Source organism: Thunnus albacares, chromosome 19 (assembly GCF_914725855.1).
Source record: "Thunnus albacares chromosome 19, fThuAlb1.1, whole genome shotgun sequence".
NCBI lineage: Eukaryota > Metazoa > Chordata > Actinopteri > Scombriformes > Scombridae > Thunnus > Thunnus albacares.
In genome coordinates, this window is record NC_058124.1 from 11,352,396 (window position 1) to 11,365,995 (window position 13,600).

At 39.5% G+C, this 13,600-nt stretch overlaps 1 protein-coding gene across 1 annotated transcript; it reads right to left on the reverse strand.

Moving 5' to 3' along the window:
* Window positions 1-85: 85 nt before the first annotated feature.
* On the reverse strand, window positions 86-10,766 carry casd1 (CAS1 domain containing 1). Its single transcript, XM_044334836.1, has 18 exons — window positions 10,338-10,766; window positions 9,101-9,197; window positions 8,627-8,747; window positions 7,651-7,695; window positions 7,485-7,547; window positions 7,339-7,383; window positions 7,101-7,224; window positions 6,440-6,654; window positions 5,917-6,333; window positions 5,573-5,662; window positions 5,348-5,467; window positions 4,970-5,126; window positions 4,709-4,788; window positions 4,216-4,317; window positions 3,960-4,100; window positions 3,436-3,513; window positions 2,879-2,971; window positions 86-2,550 (listed from the first exon to the last, which is right to left on the reverse strand). Exons 1-18 carry the CDS (start codon window positions 10,597-10,599, stop codon window positions 2,281-2,283), a joined length of 2,520 nt encoding a protein of 839 aa, XP_044190771.1. The 5' UTR covers window positions 10,600-10,766; the 3' UTR covers window positions 86-2,280.
* Window positions 10,767-13,600: the final 2,834 nt, after the last annotated feature.

The following is a 13,600-nucleotide window of genomic DNA, read 5'->3' on the forward strand; positions in this document are numbered from 1 at the left end:
CTTCCCAATAATAAACATGACACTAATAATGTCTACATAACATGAAAGGTATGTTTTTGTCCAAAAAAAAAGCCACAACAGCACATTTTATGAAGGTATTATTAACAATGTATAATGGAATAAAGGCATTTATAAATAATGTGGATACATTTCACATTTTTAAGACATCACAAAATATTTACATATAACATATTTCAGAGGCCCTGCACAGGGGTATAAATAGTTGTTGCTTTTACATGACCAAAAAGATCTATTAAGGCCTGAAACAAATACCAAATTTATAACCTTTGATCAGTAATAAGATGAGAAAGTGGATCAGTAAACTTTACACATCAAAGGAAATTGCAACATGGAAATGCCATTAGCGTCTACAAAATGAGGTGATGACTGGTTATAGAAATTACAAATTTACTTGGCTGTTCAGTTTGCGAACAAAACCTGAACTTTACATCATGAGATAAATGACAGAAATTGTTCCACTGTGAAGCTAAAATTAATTCTGTAGAGATGTTTTTGTGGACCCATGTTTTTTTTTTTTCCTTTAAAGAGAAGCTACATCAGTTTGTAGAAAATGATTCGAACCCTAATCTGTTAATATCCCATTACAGAGGAAATATGCAACTCAAAATTCATATGCAATAAAGCTCAGACCTTACAATATTATACTTTTTTGTATCTGCCAAGTAACCATAACAAAATATTTGATTTACCCAATGAAACTGTGCTTAAGTACAGAAACTCGTACCATGTTGAACTCTTGTGAAACACATCAAAGTGCTAATCGTACTTCAATGTCTGTGAGGATAAATAGTTAATAGTAGAGACGTTACCCATTTGTCAACTGACAAAATATACAACATTTTCATTTAAGCAACTGTAATATGTCTTCTTAGCTCAGTCAGTGCTTTACCAAGTAGTCGTTTTTAAATGTCAGTGTGGCCCTGATACCAAGTACCCACGTATTGTGATCACAGTATTGACCAAAAAGTTTACTGGCTGTGACACCAAAGAGAGGATGCGTTTTATAGCTGTTAGTTCTACTGTACAAGAGTATGTGCAACCCAGCGCGTTTTCTGTCGGAGCGCTACAAGGCATGACAAAAAGCACAGCGGAAGCATTGCTGTATAAAATAAGTCTCTCACTTTATCATACAAATATACACAGACTATGTAGTGACTGCTAATAGGACAGGTGGGCATCAGACTGTGAAAGGCTCAACCTCTGCAATGTGTCTCTTGAGGCAGGTAAAAAGTCTTTGAGATGCTGGGATGGGTACAAAAATGATCCTATGTAATACTTCCTTCACAAACAGCAGTCATGGGCGCAAAGTATAAAATAAAGCCAAAAGAATGTATAAAATATAAGCTTAATTTAAATCATTAAATACTGTACATATCACATAGAATTTCAGAGATACAGCAGGTGACCACGGACCTTTCAGCACAAGGCAAACATTTCTAAAATTACTCACAAAAAACATTAGCAAAAATATGTCGAAGGGTATTCCGACATTTTAACAATTGCACTCCAAATTTTAAATTTAGTCTTGACAGTTTTTGATCACCCAAGCCAGTTGTTGGTCCATATTTTGCATATTTAGATATCTAATACTATTTCAAAGTCACCAGAAATACTGTACAAAGTAATGTTGATAATAAAATGCAGCACACTTGAACATTTTGTTGTAAATGAGTAGATATCTGAATATGTCGCTTATGGATCCACCTGTGTGAAAACACCTTCAACTGCTACTGCCATGTGGACGGAGTGTGTGCTTAGTGTTCCCTCCCAGAGTGAAGAAATGACAGCAAGTACTGTGACTAAATTAACTAATGTGTTTGGCTGGGAAGAAGCAACGTTGCAAAAAATTCACACAGCAAGTATGAGGTCTCAAAATGAGAGGACCCTCTATTTGTTTTAAATAAAACTCCAAGTCCCAGTTTCCCCTCTGCTCTTCTAATTCCGATAATGTAAACGTTTTGAGCATTTTGTTCTTTTTTTCCTCTCTTGCAATTTGCACTTGGCCCCAAAAAAGGAGCGAGTTCCTCTTTTTGGGCATTTTTCTTCAGTGTGCGACTTTCACAGCAGTCATAAAGTACAGTCTGCTCAAACATGGCCAGCAGGGAGACACTGTCCTCCCACAGGTTGATGTGCTGTCACTCAACACTTGTGACCAGTAGCCTCAAAACAACGGGCGTGCTCCTGGCTTGGATCTGCACTGCACCTCAAACTCAGCGGGGGGCTTGGCGAGTCTGCTGTGCCCCCGTCGAGAGGTTTCTATCAGGCACCGGGTGTGTGCTTGCTGCTCCTGGCCAGCAGCAGTACAACCAGACTGAAGAGTCCCATGGCCGCCAGTCTCTTCAGCAGGGCAACGCTCTCCTTGGGGATGACCACCTGGGCCAGGTCATTGGTGATGAGGGAAATCTCATGAGCTACACAAACAAAGATGAAGGTGCTGACCATGATGTTAAGCGATGGGTTCCCTGGTATCAGGACCAAAATTCCCTTGGTGTCTGCAGCCAGCCAGATGTGGTACTGGCAAATGAACAGCTGGGGGAGACAAACAGTGCATGTTAAATAGTGGTGGATCATGCAATGTAATACTTCAATACTACTGCCTCCAAGGAGCTAAAGAACAGCAGATACAAAGCTGGGAAGGACTGTCAGTTACTTTCTGATTATTATTTGCAATTACACTTACGTTATTCCTGTTATTTTATTAGTCCTGCTTCCTTGTGTTATTATTATGTTTACTCATTTCTTTTACTGTTTAATGGTACCTTTTGCATAGCATTTCAACAGGGGTTATATGAATAAACTTTACTGTTATTATTATTATTACCATATCATTGTAACTATCTTGCCGGGTCTGTCTTACCTCCAAGGAGATCTTTCCGAACCATGCAAAGAATGAGCTATAAATAGAGCGGGCGTAGCCAGGAATGTTCCTGATTAGAATGAAGGCCAAAATCTGTGGACAAGAGAGCAAAGACATTTCTAAGAGTCAAAGCATGAAGACGAACCGGTCTTGGCATGAGATCTGTATCATTTAAAGTTGCAGTCCCGAAGCTGAGAAGTTGTAAACTCTGAGATTAGAATGATACATATTCACTGTGTGTAATCTTGGCCCAGTGTGAACTCGGATCTAGATAATGCCAGTACTATATTTACCCATGAAAGAAGGCAACTCACTTCTTATTACACTCGTATTATTATCCTGCCATGTCATAAGGATATGTGGCGGATACGGAATAATTTATCGGGCAATAAATTAGACAATTTTCAAACAGGACGGTTATCTCTGACTCTGAGGAGACATGTTTGCTGTAAAACCCCACATCGTCTGATAACAGTACATATACAGAAAGAGAGAGGGAGATAATCAAGAGAAAACCTGGAAAAAGAGAGAGAGTGAAGGACAAAAGAGGACTGTACCTGCACCACAGAGATGTATGGATGCATCTCGTTGCACTCTGTTTTGTTTTTGCAGCTGCTGGCCCATATTGAGTAAGTCTAAATTGATGGGGGAAAAAGAAGTTGAGTAACTGGTTTGAAGTTGAGTAACCGGTTTTAATTGTCAGTTTCAACAAAGACAAGGAACTGGTAGACTTGATTAGCCCAACATAGTCGCTGTAACTCCCAACTGCTTCGGTGAAGTCAACAAAAGACAGAGAGCTGTCTCAGGGCTACACAATATATGTATTTATGCTATCTGGCAGGCATTATGCATGTGAGATGAAAAGATTAAAGCAGGCTAACATTTTGATTGTTAGGTCACAATACTGAGCTCAAGTTAAAGTCTGCAAACCTGTCTCAATACAAACAAGACCTGTATTTTGTGAATAAAGGCATAGCGAGGAGAAGATTGTGGTTGGAAAGGCAGCTACAAAGTGCGGGCATCCCTGTAAATACACATCCCGCCTTCTGTAACCATTCCCTCCTAGTATGAAGAGTCTTACTATGAAGGAGATGACAGAGAGGAAGAGTAGCAAGTTGGAAATCTTGGCAGAGAAGAGAGCCTCTCCTTTGCCCTCCGACAGCACCTGGCGCTTCTGAAGCACCAGATAGATGAAGGCAAATAACATGCCGTGTATCACCGCCTGCAACAGAACATAAGCAAATTAAAACTATTTCAGAGAGTTATTGTAAATGTTTAAAGACTGCGTTCATGCAAATACCGACTACAAATTTGCGTGCGAAACTTATTTGACTTACAAATCGGTCCAGCTTCCATCTGAACCACCACTCGTGGACGCTTCCATTCAATTCAAAAAGCTTGGAGATGGGCCAGACGGAGAAGATACTCTCAAAGAAACCCTGGAATCACAAAGCCAAAATATGAATATCACATAAGCAGGGTTTCACACAAGGACCAAATCATGAATATGAGTAAAAAATATGACAACATATTTCAGTGGTTCTCAAAATAGGGACTCACAAATTATGTACCTTAACAACATCTGTTATTGGATGAATTTTAACATATATTCATTAATTCTGTTTCATTTGGGCTAAAAAGCAGAAATGTGATCCGATACATTCTTGAATTTAAAAGTATGCTACACTTTCTTTCAAATTTGAGAGCCAATCTGAGATCTTGATTCTTGATCTTGATCTGAGATTTTGCTGTGTAAAGAAGACATGACTAAATAAAATATAGACTTTTACACTGTGACTGGTAGGATGAAAACATTTTAAATTTGCTCACCTGTGAATAAGCAAAGAAGCAGATAAACAGCAGGAGTCCCAGTAACTTCGCCAAGACCCCAAGGTGCCATATACCACTAGCTGTTCAGAAAAAAAACAAGACTTCAGTGAGCAAACACGTTTTTCTAAATGCAACTCTAATGCTGACATTTATGACAGGTATCGCATTTATTGCGTAGCGTGAGTCGTGTGTATTGATTCACACAGGGCAGGGCGTGTGAGTGAGTGAATCAAATACAGCTGTGTTAGATATGACACCTACTGTTTGCTCTCTTCTGGAGAATCTGAGGCCACAAAGCCAGCGTGGCGTAGATGATGACAAACCAGAAGGTGACTAATGGGACAAAGTAATAGAACTGGTATTGTCTGTCCATTACCACACACAGAACCAAGACCAAGAAGTTCAGACGAAAAAGCACCTGAAGTGGAAAACACACAAACATACACACACAGATCAATCAATAATGTGTGTTATTATTAATAATATGATGGTTTTCTGGCCAATTACATTTTATCCCATGCAGAAAGTATTAATAGAACATTAGTAGCTTTAATAACATGTTACTCCAGGGTAATAATTCAAATGCTTCTTGCATTTAGCCTTTTATAATGGTTAATTTATAACTGACTGTACCCTCACCTGGCACACTCTATACAGTCCAAAGTCTCCTTTGAGCCAGAAAAAGGAAAAATGTCCATAGCCAGTCTGAAAAAGGTACGCTGCCACCAGCACACGCACATGCATGTACACTGGAATGAACTGAAAGAGAGAAAAAAAAAAAAATCATGTATGCTTTTAAATCAAACATACACTGGAGCAGGTTACTCCTACATGGATGTGTAGAAGGACATATGTAGGACTCACAGCGCTGGCTCCAGATATGTGATAGATAAGGATGACGAGCTGCATCCAGCCCTTCCACTCATCTGTTTGTTCTCGGTTGAGTAATTTGGTCTATTTGAAAAAGAGATAAGACTCAGAATGACTGTAAAAACATTTTGAATGAATTAATTATTAAACATAGCACGTTATTACTCAGTCCAACGAGCAGAGTAGTTAGATTAACCATTGACACCTAACAGTCAACTAAACTTGGCTGAGCTCGCCTGTCAACATACTTTATAACTATATTCGGGACGTAAGAAGACGTGTTGAAATAAGACTGTGCTGTTTAAATTTATAACTCACACTGAACAGCGCTGTCTTACCTCTTTGCTGTTCTCACTGTAGAACACCCCCAGGACAAATATATAGATGAGAGGGATGAAGAACGTGGAGTGTGTGTAGAACTTCTGCTCTTTCATGAACAAATCTGCTCTGTCACAAAGGTAGAAATATCCCATGATGATCCCCATCCGGCAGAGGGCCTGGAAAGGTGCCTTTTGGCCCAGGGGCACAGCTGCAGTCGCTGGCTTCTTCTCAAGACTCTCCACGTCTTGGGGAACAGGTCGGCGGTGGCGGTTGTTGCCAAGCACGTGGAGGACCAGAAAGAGCACAGCCGAGCCCAGGAAGAAACACGCCGACAGTTTCTGGAGGAGGTTGGGGGGTGGCAACGTCTGGCAGCAGGAGCCGTCGATGGGCTTCAGCAGTTTGTTGCACACAGAGTTCATGAGGATCATGGCTCCCTGGCAGGACGGTTACACAGGGTGGTGAACAGGATGTAACATTCAATACAATAATGTGCTTAAAAAACAATCTGATTGCCACCAAATGAACATAAATCCTGCCTACCACATTCCTTGTGCTCTCAGGCAGGTGCAAACCGTCGTCCGACTGGGAGATAGTCTCCAGTGCAGCCTGGCGGGAAGCGGCCAGCAGCTTGACTCGGGACCTGCTGTTACGTTTACTGCTGTTAAGAGCGTCCACCGCTGCTTCATTGTACAGATTTAACTGTTGGTTGGTGATCATCTTCCTGTTCTCACTCAACACTTCCTCATTTACTGGGTCTAGTGTGAAGTGCAAACAGGTAAACAGGTTTAGTTGAGAGGCTGCATGTTTTTCCAAGATGATATTCACACAAAATTTTGCATTCATGGAGATCACTGTAGCATCTAAAACACCTTGGAAGAACACATTTTTTATGTTTTTATTTGACTTTCATTTGCTGAAGGACGTGTTGAATTTTAGCAACTAGGCAGTGAAAATGTGATGTAATTCAAGTGTAACCAAAACAAGGCATTTGTTGATGTAAAAGGACTTGGAATGTATGAACGCTTTGGAATAAATGCTTTGAACCATCAAGTCCCTCTAATGGCTGTCCCATGTGACTAATCACATGAGAGATTAATCACTAGGGTGAAGGGAAAAGGCAGTAATACTTTACCGACCTAACTGAGATGACAGATCATAATAAACTCTTATGCTAGGGTCTTCTACTGGAAGCTGAGCCTACCTTGCAGGACCCAGTAGACCTCTCCGTGGTCAGCCAGCCTCTCCAGAGGAACAGCAATAGCTGTCAGGTTGACTTTGTACTGCTGCAGGGCCTCGCTGCTGCCACTGTGCAACTTGATGGACCACTGTGGTAAATGGATAAAGAGATGAAATTAAGATTGATATTACTTAGCCACCACCTTGTTTTTGTCTGTAATGAAATGTGCAAGCATTGCTAAGCGCTCGTTTACACAGCTTACCGTGGCGGCTCCAAGGATGACAACATCGGGCTTTGTTGAAGTTTCCTGCAACACATTACAGAAGTTGCAGTTACATTTGCAAATCCACATCCAGTTTCTAAAACCTGCTCGACTTGTTAATAACAGAACTTAACATCTATACTTACGTATGTCCATGACATCAACCGCTCCTTCATTGAATTATTTGCCTCTGGGTGCCACATAAAGTCCTAAACACAAAGTGGACGTAGATGTTTTTAACTTTTATCTAAGTATGTTTTTTTTTTACAGACTCAGAACAGGAGATAAAAAACACATCCAGAAATAGCTTACCACTTTAAAAGAGGAGCTCTCATCTTCAAAGGAAATGTCCTTGTGCTTCACACATTACATGCAGACAGACAGAGAGAGAATCTGTTAGGCAAATAGTGTTCCTTTTTTCCTTGATTAAGATCGGAGCAATATACAGTTTTTACGACTGCTGCGTAACTGACACACATTCTATCACATTTTTTGTTGACGAGTTCTTGTGCAAACCACTTAAAAATGTTGTTGCAGTCATTTCTAAAGCTACCTATTTCCAAGACCTCCATAATAAATAGCTAACAACTAAACATAGTAACAACTGATTAACTATTAATTAATTAGAGATGCCAGAGGAAAAAGAGCTCAGTGGGGCTATTTCTCACATTAAGGCCATAAGTTTAAATTGGTAGGATTTAGAGCAGAAAGTAGCAGTAAACTGATGATAAACGATGCAATATTTTTAGATTCATCTATGTAAATGACAGTGATTGATTAGTCAGGCCTACATTTTGAAGGTTAGCATTCTGGTAAATAATGAAGAGGACTGTCACCTGAACTTTTTCCATCAGAAAATGTTCAAGGCTAAATCCTCAATCAGTCAAAATCAACTGAGTAAGTGTGCAGGAAAAACTTTTTTCATGGGACAACACAAGCAGCTCTGCCTCTATACAGCTGTTGTGAGTGACAGCTCCTAAACAGATGAGCCAGAATGTAGTAATAAATGTAGTTTAAAAAGCAGAAAGACTGATTTTTATCATTATCCCTGGTCCAATCATTTTGATCAGATTATGTTAGCTTATAGACTGCCCAGCACACAAGAACAGAGAGTGAATGGAGGAACATCTGAGAGACAATTTAGGGTCTTTTTGGTACACAGCTATGTTTCACATCCTTAAATCGGCATGCTGTGCACCATTACTACTACAGTTGTTGTTCCAAAACTCTGCTAAAACAATTTCCTGAGAAAAACCTTGGGTTTCCATGGTGCTGGTTCCCACCATACCTTGTTTCCATCTTCTCTTTGCCCAGGGTCAATAATTTTGATGAAGGAGTAAAATAGCTGCCTGATTCTTGAATCGCCAACAAAGGCCACCCGCTTTTCAGCAAGGCAAGTTTGGGCTTCACTGTAAGACAAAAATAACAGTGAGGAATCTGAAAGCCGTACATCATAACAACTGCAGATGGAAATTATTTATGTGGTGGGGTGGTTCATTGTGTTCTATAACCTAATTAAAAGTGGATCTTATTACACATAATCTGTCCATGTGATATTATCTTCTCAGTTGGTTATTTGGCTCATAAATTACCCATCCACCCTTACAGACACATGCACACACATACAGAAACAGACACACACACACACACACACACACACACACACACACACACACACACACACCTCATCTATTGCTGCTACACACTTGGCTCTTTGTCTCAAATGTACATAGAGTAACCCTGCACAGTTTGTGTGACTCACATGCTTTTGTATTTGTGCATCATGCAGCCATACGGCTGCCATACATTCTCCCCCAAGTAACGTCCTCTGGATAGCAGCCATTCACATGAGTCTCCGCCTGGAGGCAAGACACAGAGAACCTACTAGTGAGACCAAACGGGAAACACCACTCCTTCTTTCACTTACAGTTTCTATATAACTGTGGCTGAAACCTGCTGTCTCAATAGTGCCCTGACATTTCACTCTGTCTGTCAAAGGACTTGAATACAATACAGGCCTCTGCTAGGGGCCACAGTACAAAATGAAGCCATCAGCAATTTAGCTCTACCATAAATCTCTCCAGCTATTCATTTGTGTGCAAAATGAATAGAGCCATCTGCAATTGAATCAATCCATAGAAACTGGCGAACATGAAGGGTCTGCAGGCTGGCGAGAGACGTGGGCATTTAGTGTCATCGCCAGCCAGAGCAGCTGCTCTCTGTGTGTACACAGAGATCTCTGGTTCCTATCCCTTTTCATGAACAAAGTCCACTCTATGCGACCCAGCTGGGAGGTGGATGTATGCCATGGTAATATTGCTTTATATTCCAACTCTGGGCTTTGTGCCATCGCTGGCATTGTCAGTCCTGGGGTGTGGGACAAAGTGAGAGTACCTGAAAAAATTGAGTGTGTCTTGAAGAGCACAGCTGCTTATTTTTGCCCGATGTGCCTATGCAAACTTGTAAAAGAGCTGAGTTGCTACACTGCTGTTCAAAACCACTAATGTTAAGCTGTTTCGTTAGCTTAACTAACGTATAGCACGTATCTGACATGCGTTATTGACAGCTGCAAGTTTATTAAATATTAACAGTGCTGGCGATTTAAATAGCCATGGTCCTCCAATACTTAAAATGCTGCTCTGTCAATTGTTAGTTAGCTACATCAACCGACACACGGCTTCTCCAGCAAAAACCAAGCGTGTGCTGACAGGAGCATGTAAACACAGCTAAATGCAGAGTTAGCTTTACTCAGCTAGCCACAAAGCCGACTTAAGTTCATGCTGCTACCAGTACTGAATTTAATCTTATGCTATCATCTATCTGCTTTATGTACGGCTTGCAACATGTGTGTCTCGCCTTTTAAAAGCAGCATCGGATAAGGGTACTGTTGCCCCATCCGCAAAGAGAAGCCACTCGTAGTCACAAACAGCTAGCTATCTACTGTTAGCGTTTCCCTGGTTTACATCAACAGTAACGGTAACAAACGGGAGACCACTTACCTCCATAGTACCGCGAAGCTGTGTGAAACACGACGAGTAAAATAACGACTACCAACGATATTAATTTGGCATTTTTAATAGTAAAATGTTGATTTATTTCGCGTTTGCCCAGGCTATAGGCCAGGACCGCCATCTTTGCTCCTCCATGACAACAGGCAGCTGTGCGGTCTGGCGGCGGCGCTCCTCCCGGTGCACCATCTGCCGGCTCTGCTGCATGCCGCGCCGCCGCCGCCGCCGCCGCCGCCTCCTCCTCCTTCTCCATCACCGGCAGGCAGGCGCAGCTTAAAATAAGGCCAAGAGTGTCTCACGTTCAAATAAACCCAATGACAGTCCTGTAGGATAATTTCTCTTATTAAAGTGAAGTTCCGCGTTTCAATCAAGGAAGCAGGAGGAATGTAGGCGGAATGTAGTTGTACTTTTCTTTTAAAGTGAGAGATAGGTGTGGCTTACCTGGTGCGGGGGTGTGTGGGTGTCGCTTTGTGTTGTTTTAAGTTGCTTGTTTTACCTTTTACAGGTGGGGCCCTTGTGGTATTTATATAACTTATATCATTTGCTATTTGTAAGTAAGTATGTGTATGTAAGTATGTGCTTTCTGTTTTTGTTGTCTAACTCAAAACTAACTCTTTGCCAGGAACCTTTAGCACCATTTAGGAGTCATATAACCTACTGTGTTTGAATATTATATGATGTGCTGAGTTGTTTACCTTTTACAGGTGGGGCCCTTGTGGAATTTATAGGTAACTTATATCATTTGCTATTTGTAAGTAAGTATGTGTATGTAACTATGTGCCTTCTGTTTTTATTGTCTAACTCAAAACTAACTCTTTGCCAGGAACCTTTAGCACCGTTTAGGAGTCATATAACCTACTGTGTTTGAATATTATATGATGTGCTAAGTTGTTTATTCACTGAGATGCATGACAATGAGTTGCACTTTGTTTTGTGTAATCTGTGTGTAGGGTGCACTGTGCACTGTGCTCTGTGCTGTGTGATATGTGTGTGTCCCAGTTGAGCTCTGACTACACTCTCACTTGATGCTCAAACACTTTATAACATATCTTGGTCAGACCTTTAAAGCATCAAAGATATCTGACATGGCTTTGGGTGTCAGCAACATACTGTTATCCCCTGCCCGTGCTCTTTAAATGGCTGGGACACTTTTTGAACTCTGCACTCTGCTGTCAAATTATTTACACACCCTTAGCTGCTTGATTCATATACTTTCAGCTGGGTGTGACAGGCAGACACCTCCTTGTCTCACAACTATTGTTTGAGATTTATGCGTGCAAATGTTCTTTGTAATGTCAGAGCTGAATGATGGCTATATTGACGTCTCTATTGTGCAAACATACAGCATGCTTTTATAAAAGGCCGAGGATGTCCACACAAATATGCAACCTGTTTAGCTAATGCTAAACAGGTTGCCCTTGATTTACAGGTTTGAGCTGTAAATCAGCAGGTTTAGATTCTGTCAGAGCTGGAGGTAAATTATACGTATTTATACGTAATTATACGTATTATAAGTATTTGCTTTCTGTTATTGTTATTACACTCAAAAAAGTTGTGCTTTTGGTTGTGGACTGTGTTATCATCTCATTAAATATTTGATTGCAAAAATATGTATATATTTATAGCCAAGCAATGTCTATTGTGAGCTGCTACAGCCATGCAAGGGCCATATGGCCTCCTAACTGGCATAAATCACAGACCAATTCACAGACTTCACATTGTACAAAATGCAGCAGCCAGACATTTGATACAAACCAAGAAAACAGACCATATTACTCCTGCTTTAATGTCTTTACGCTGGCTGCCAGTTGGTTTTAGAAATGATTTTAAGATTATAGCATTTGAAGCACTTCATGGCTTGCCCCCAGATTACATCTCAGAGCTACTTTCCCCTTATCAACCTGCATGCAGTTTGAGAACTGTGCCTAATGCAAGGTTGAGGGTTAAAGGAGACAGAGCCTTTTCTGTCAGGGCACCACTATGGAGCAACCTGCCTGAGAATCTCACACTTGCAAATGCAGTATCTTCTTTGAAGTTGCTTTTGAAAACTCACTTTTATCACAAGGCTTCCTTATAATCTTTATTTATTGATTTGTTTTATATGTAGATAGTCATTTATTTTATAATTGTTTTATTGATATATATGTGGGAATGTGTGTGTATCTGGCATTGTATTCTATCTTTTGTTCTTTTTTATCTCTGCCTTGTAAAATATTGTGATTGCTTGTTTTGATAAATGCTATATAAATAAACTTTATATTATTATTATTATTATTATTATTATTATTATTATTATTATTATGAGTTAGGAGAAACTCCTAAGAATAAGGGAGCGTGTCAGTCCTAACTTTAGCACTCCTTAAGTTTTTTGTATAAGTAATTCATAAAAAATGTCAGGGCTAAAAGTGGGTTTTTTGTATGAGAGAAGTTAGAGGCAGTCCCACACTCTGGTGATGCAATATGTTGCTCACAATCAGATAAATGCTGCAGGTATATTTACCTCATCATGTCAGTGTTGTGAAAATGTTTGCACATTTCTACACTACTTGGACATAGCTGGCCGATTTATGGATTGCCTGTAGAATATGTGCTAGTTGTCGAATTACCCCAAAAAATGAGTTACTCAATCAACAAATCAATGTTTATCTATCAGATTTAATGTAGTTTAATTTAATTGATTTCATTTTTAATTTGATATTTAAAATGAAAAAATGATTTCATTTTTTAATGTGATTTAATTTCTCATTTTGATTTTATTAAATCAAATATTTAGTTTTTCTTAACATTTTATACAATTTTTAATTTAATTTGAATATGTGTCCATATAAAGTCCACAGTAGAGACAGTTGATTTTATAATTTAATTTCATGTAATGTATTTAATTTTTTTGTTATATTATTTTGCTATTTTTAATGCAATTTTTATGTTTTTTTCAATTTAATATGATTTAATGATATTGCTTAGATGGATTAATTTTAATAGAATGTACATTATAATTTACATGTATTTAATTGAATTGTATTTTATTTTCAAATTTTTATTTAAATTTAATTTATAATTTGAAATGATTTAGTTCTTTTAAATACATTTATTCAGTCTAATATAACTCTTTGCCAGCATTGTTTAGCACTATTTAGTGTTTACTGTGTTTGAATGACTTATATAATGTACTGAGTTGTTTATTCACTGAGATGCTTGCACTTTGTTTTGTGTAATCTGTGTGTGGGGTGCACTGTGCACTGTGCTCTGTGCCT

Excerpts from the sequence above, each read along its gene's own strand:
- casd1 (XM_044334836.1), bottom strand. The coding sequence starts at position 10,599 with ATGGAGAAGGAGGAGGAGGCGGCGGCGGCGGCGGCGGCGGCGCGGCAT. Across the intron at positions 9,198-10,337 it reads AGCTTCGCGGTACTATGGAG|GCGGAGACTCATGTGAATGG; the intron begins GTAAGTGGTCTC and ends TCTTGCCTCCAG. Across the intron at positions 4,101-4,215 it reads GATGGAAGCTGGACCGATTT|GCGGTGATACACGGCATGTT; the intron begins GTAAGTCAAATA and ends GTTCTGTTGCAG.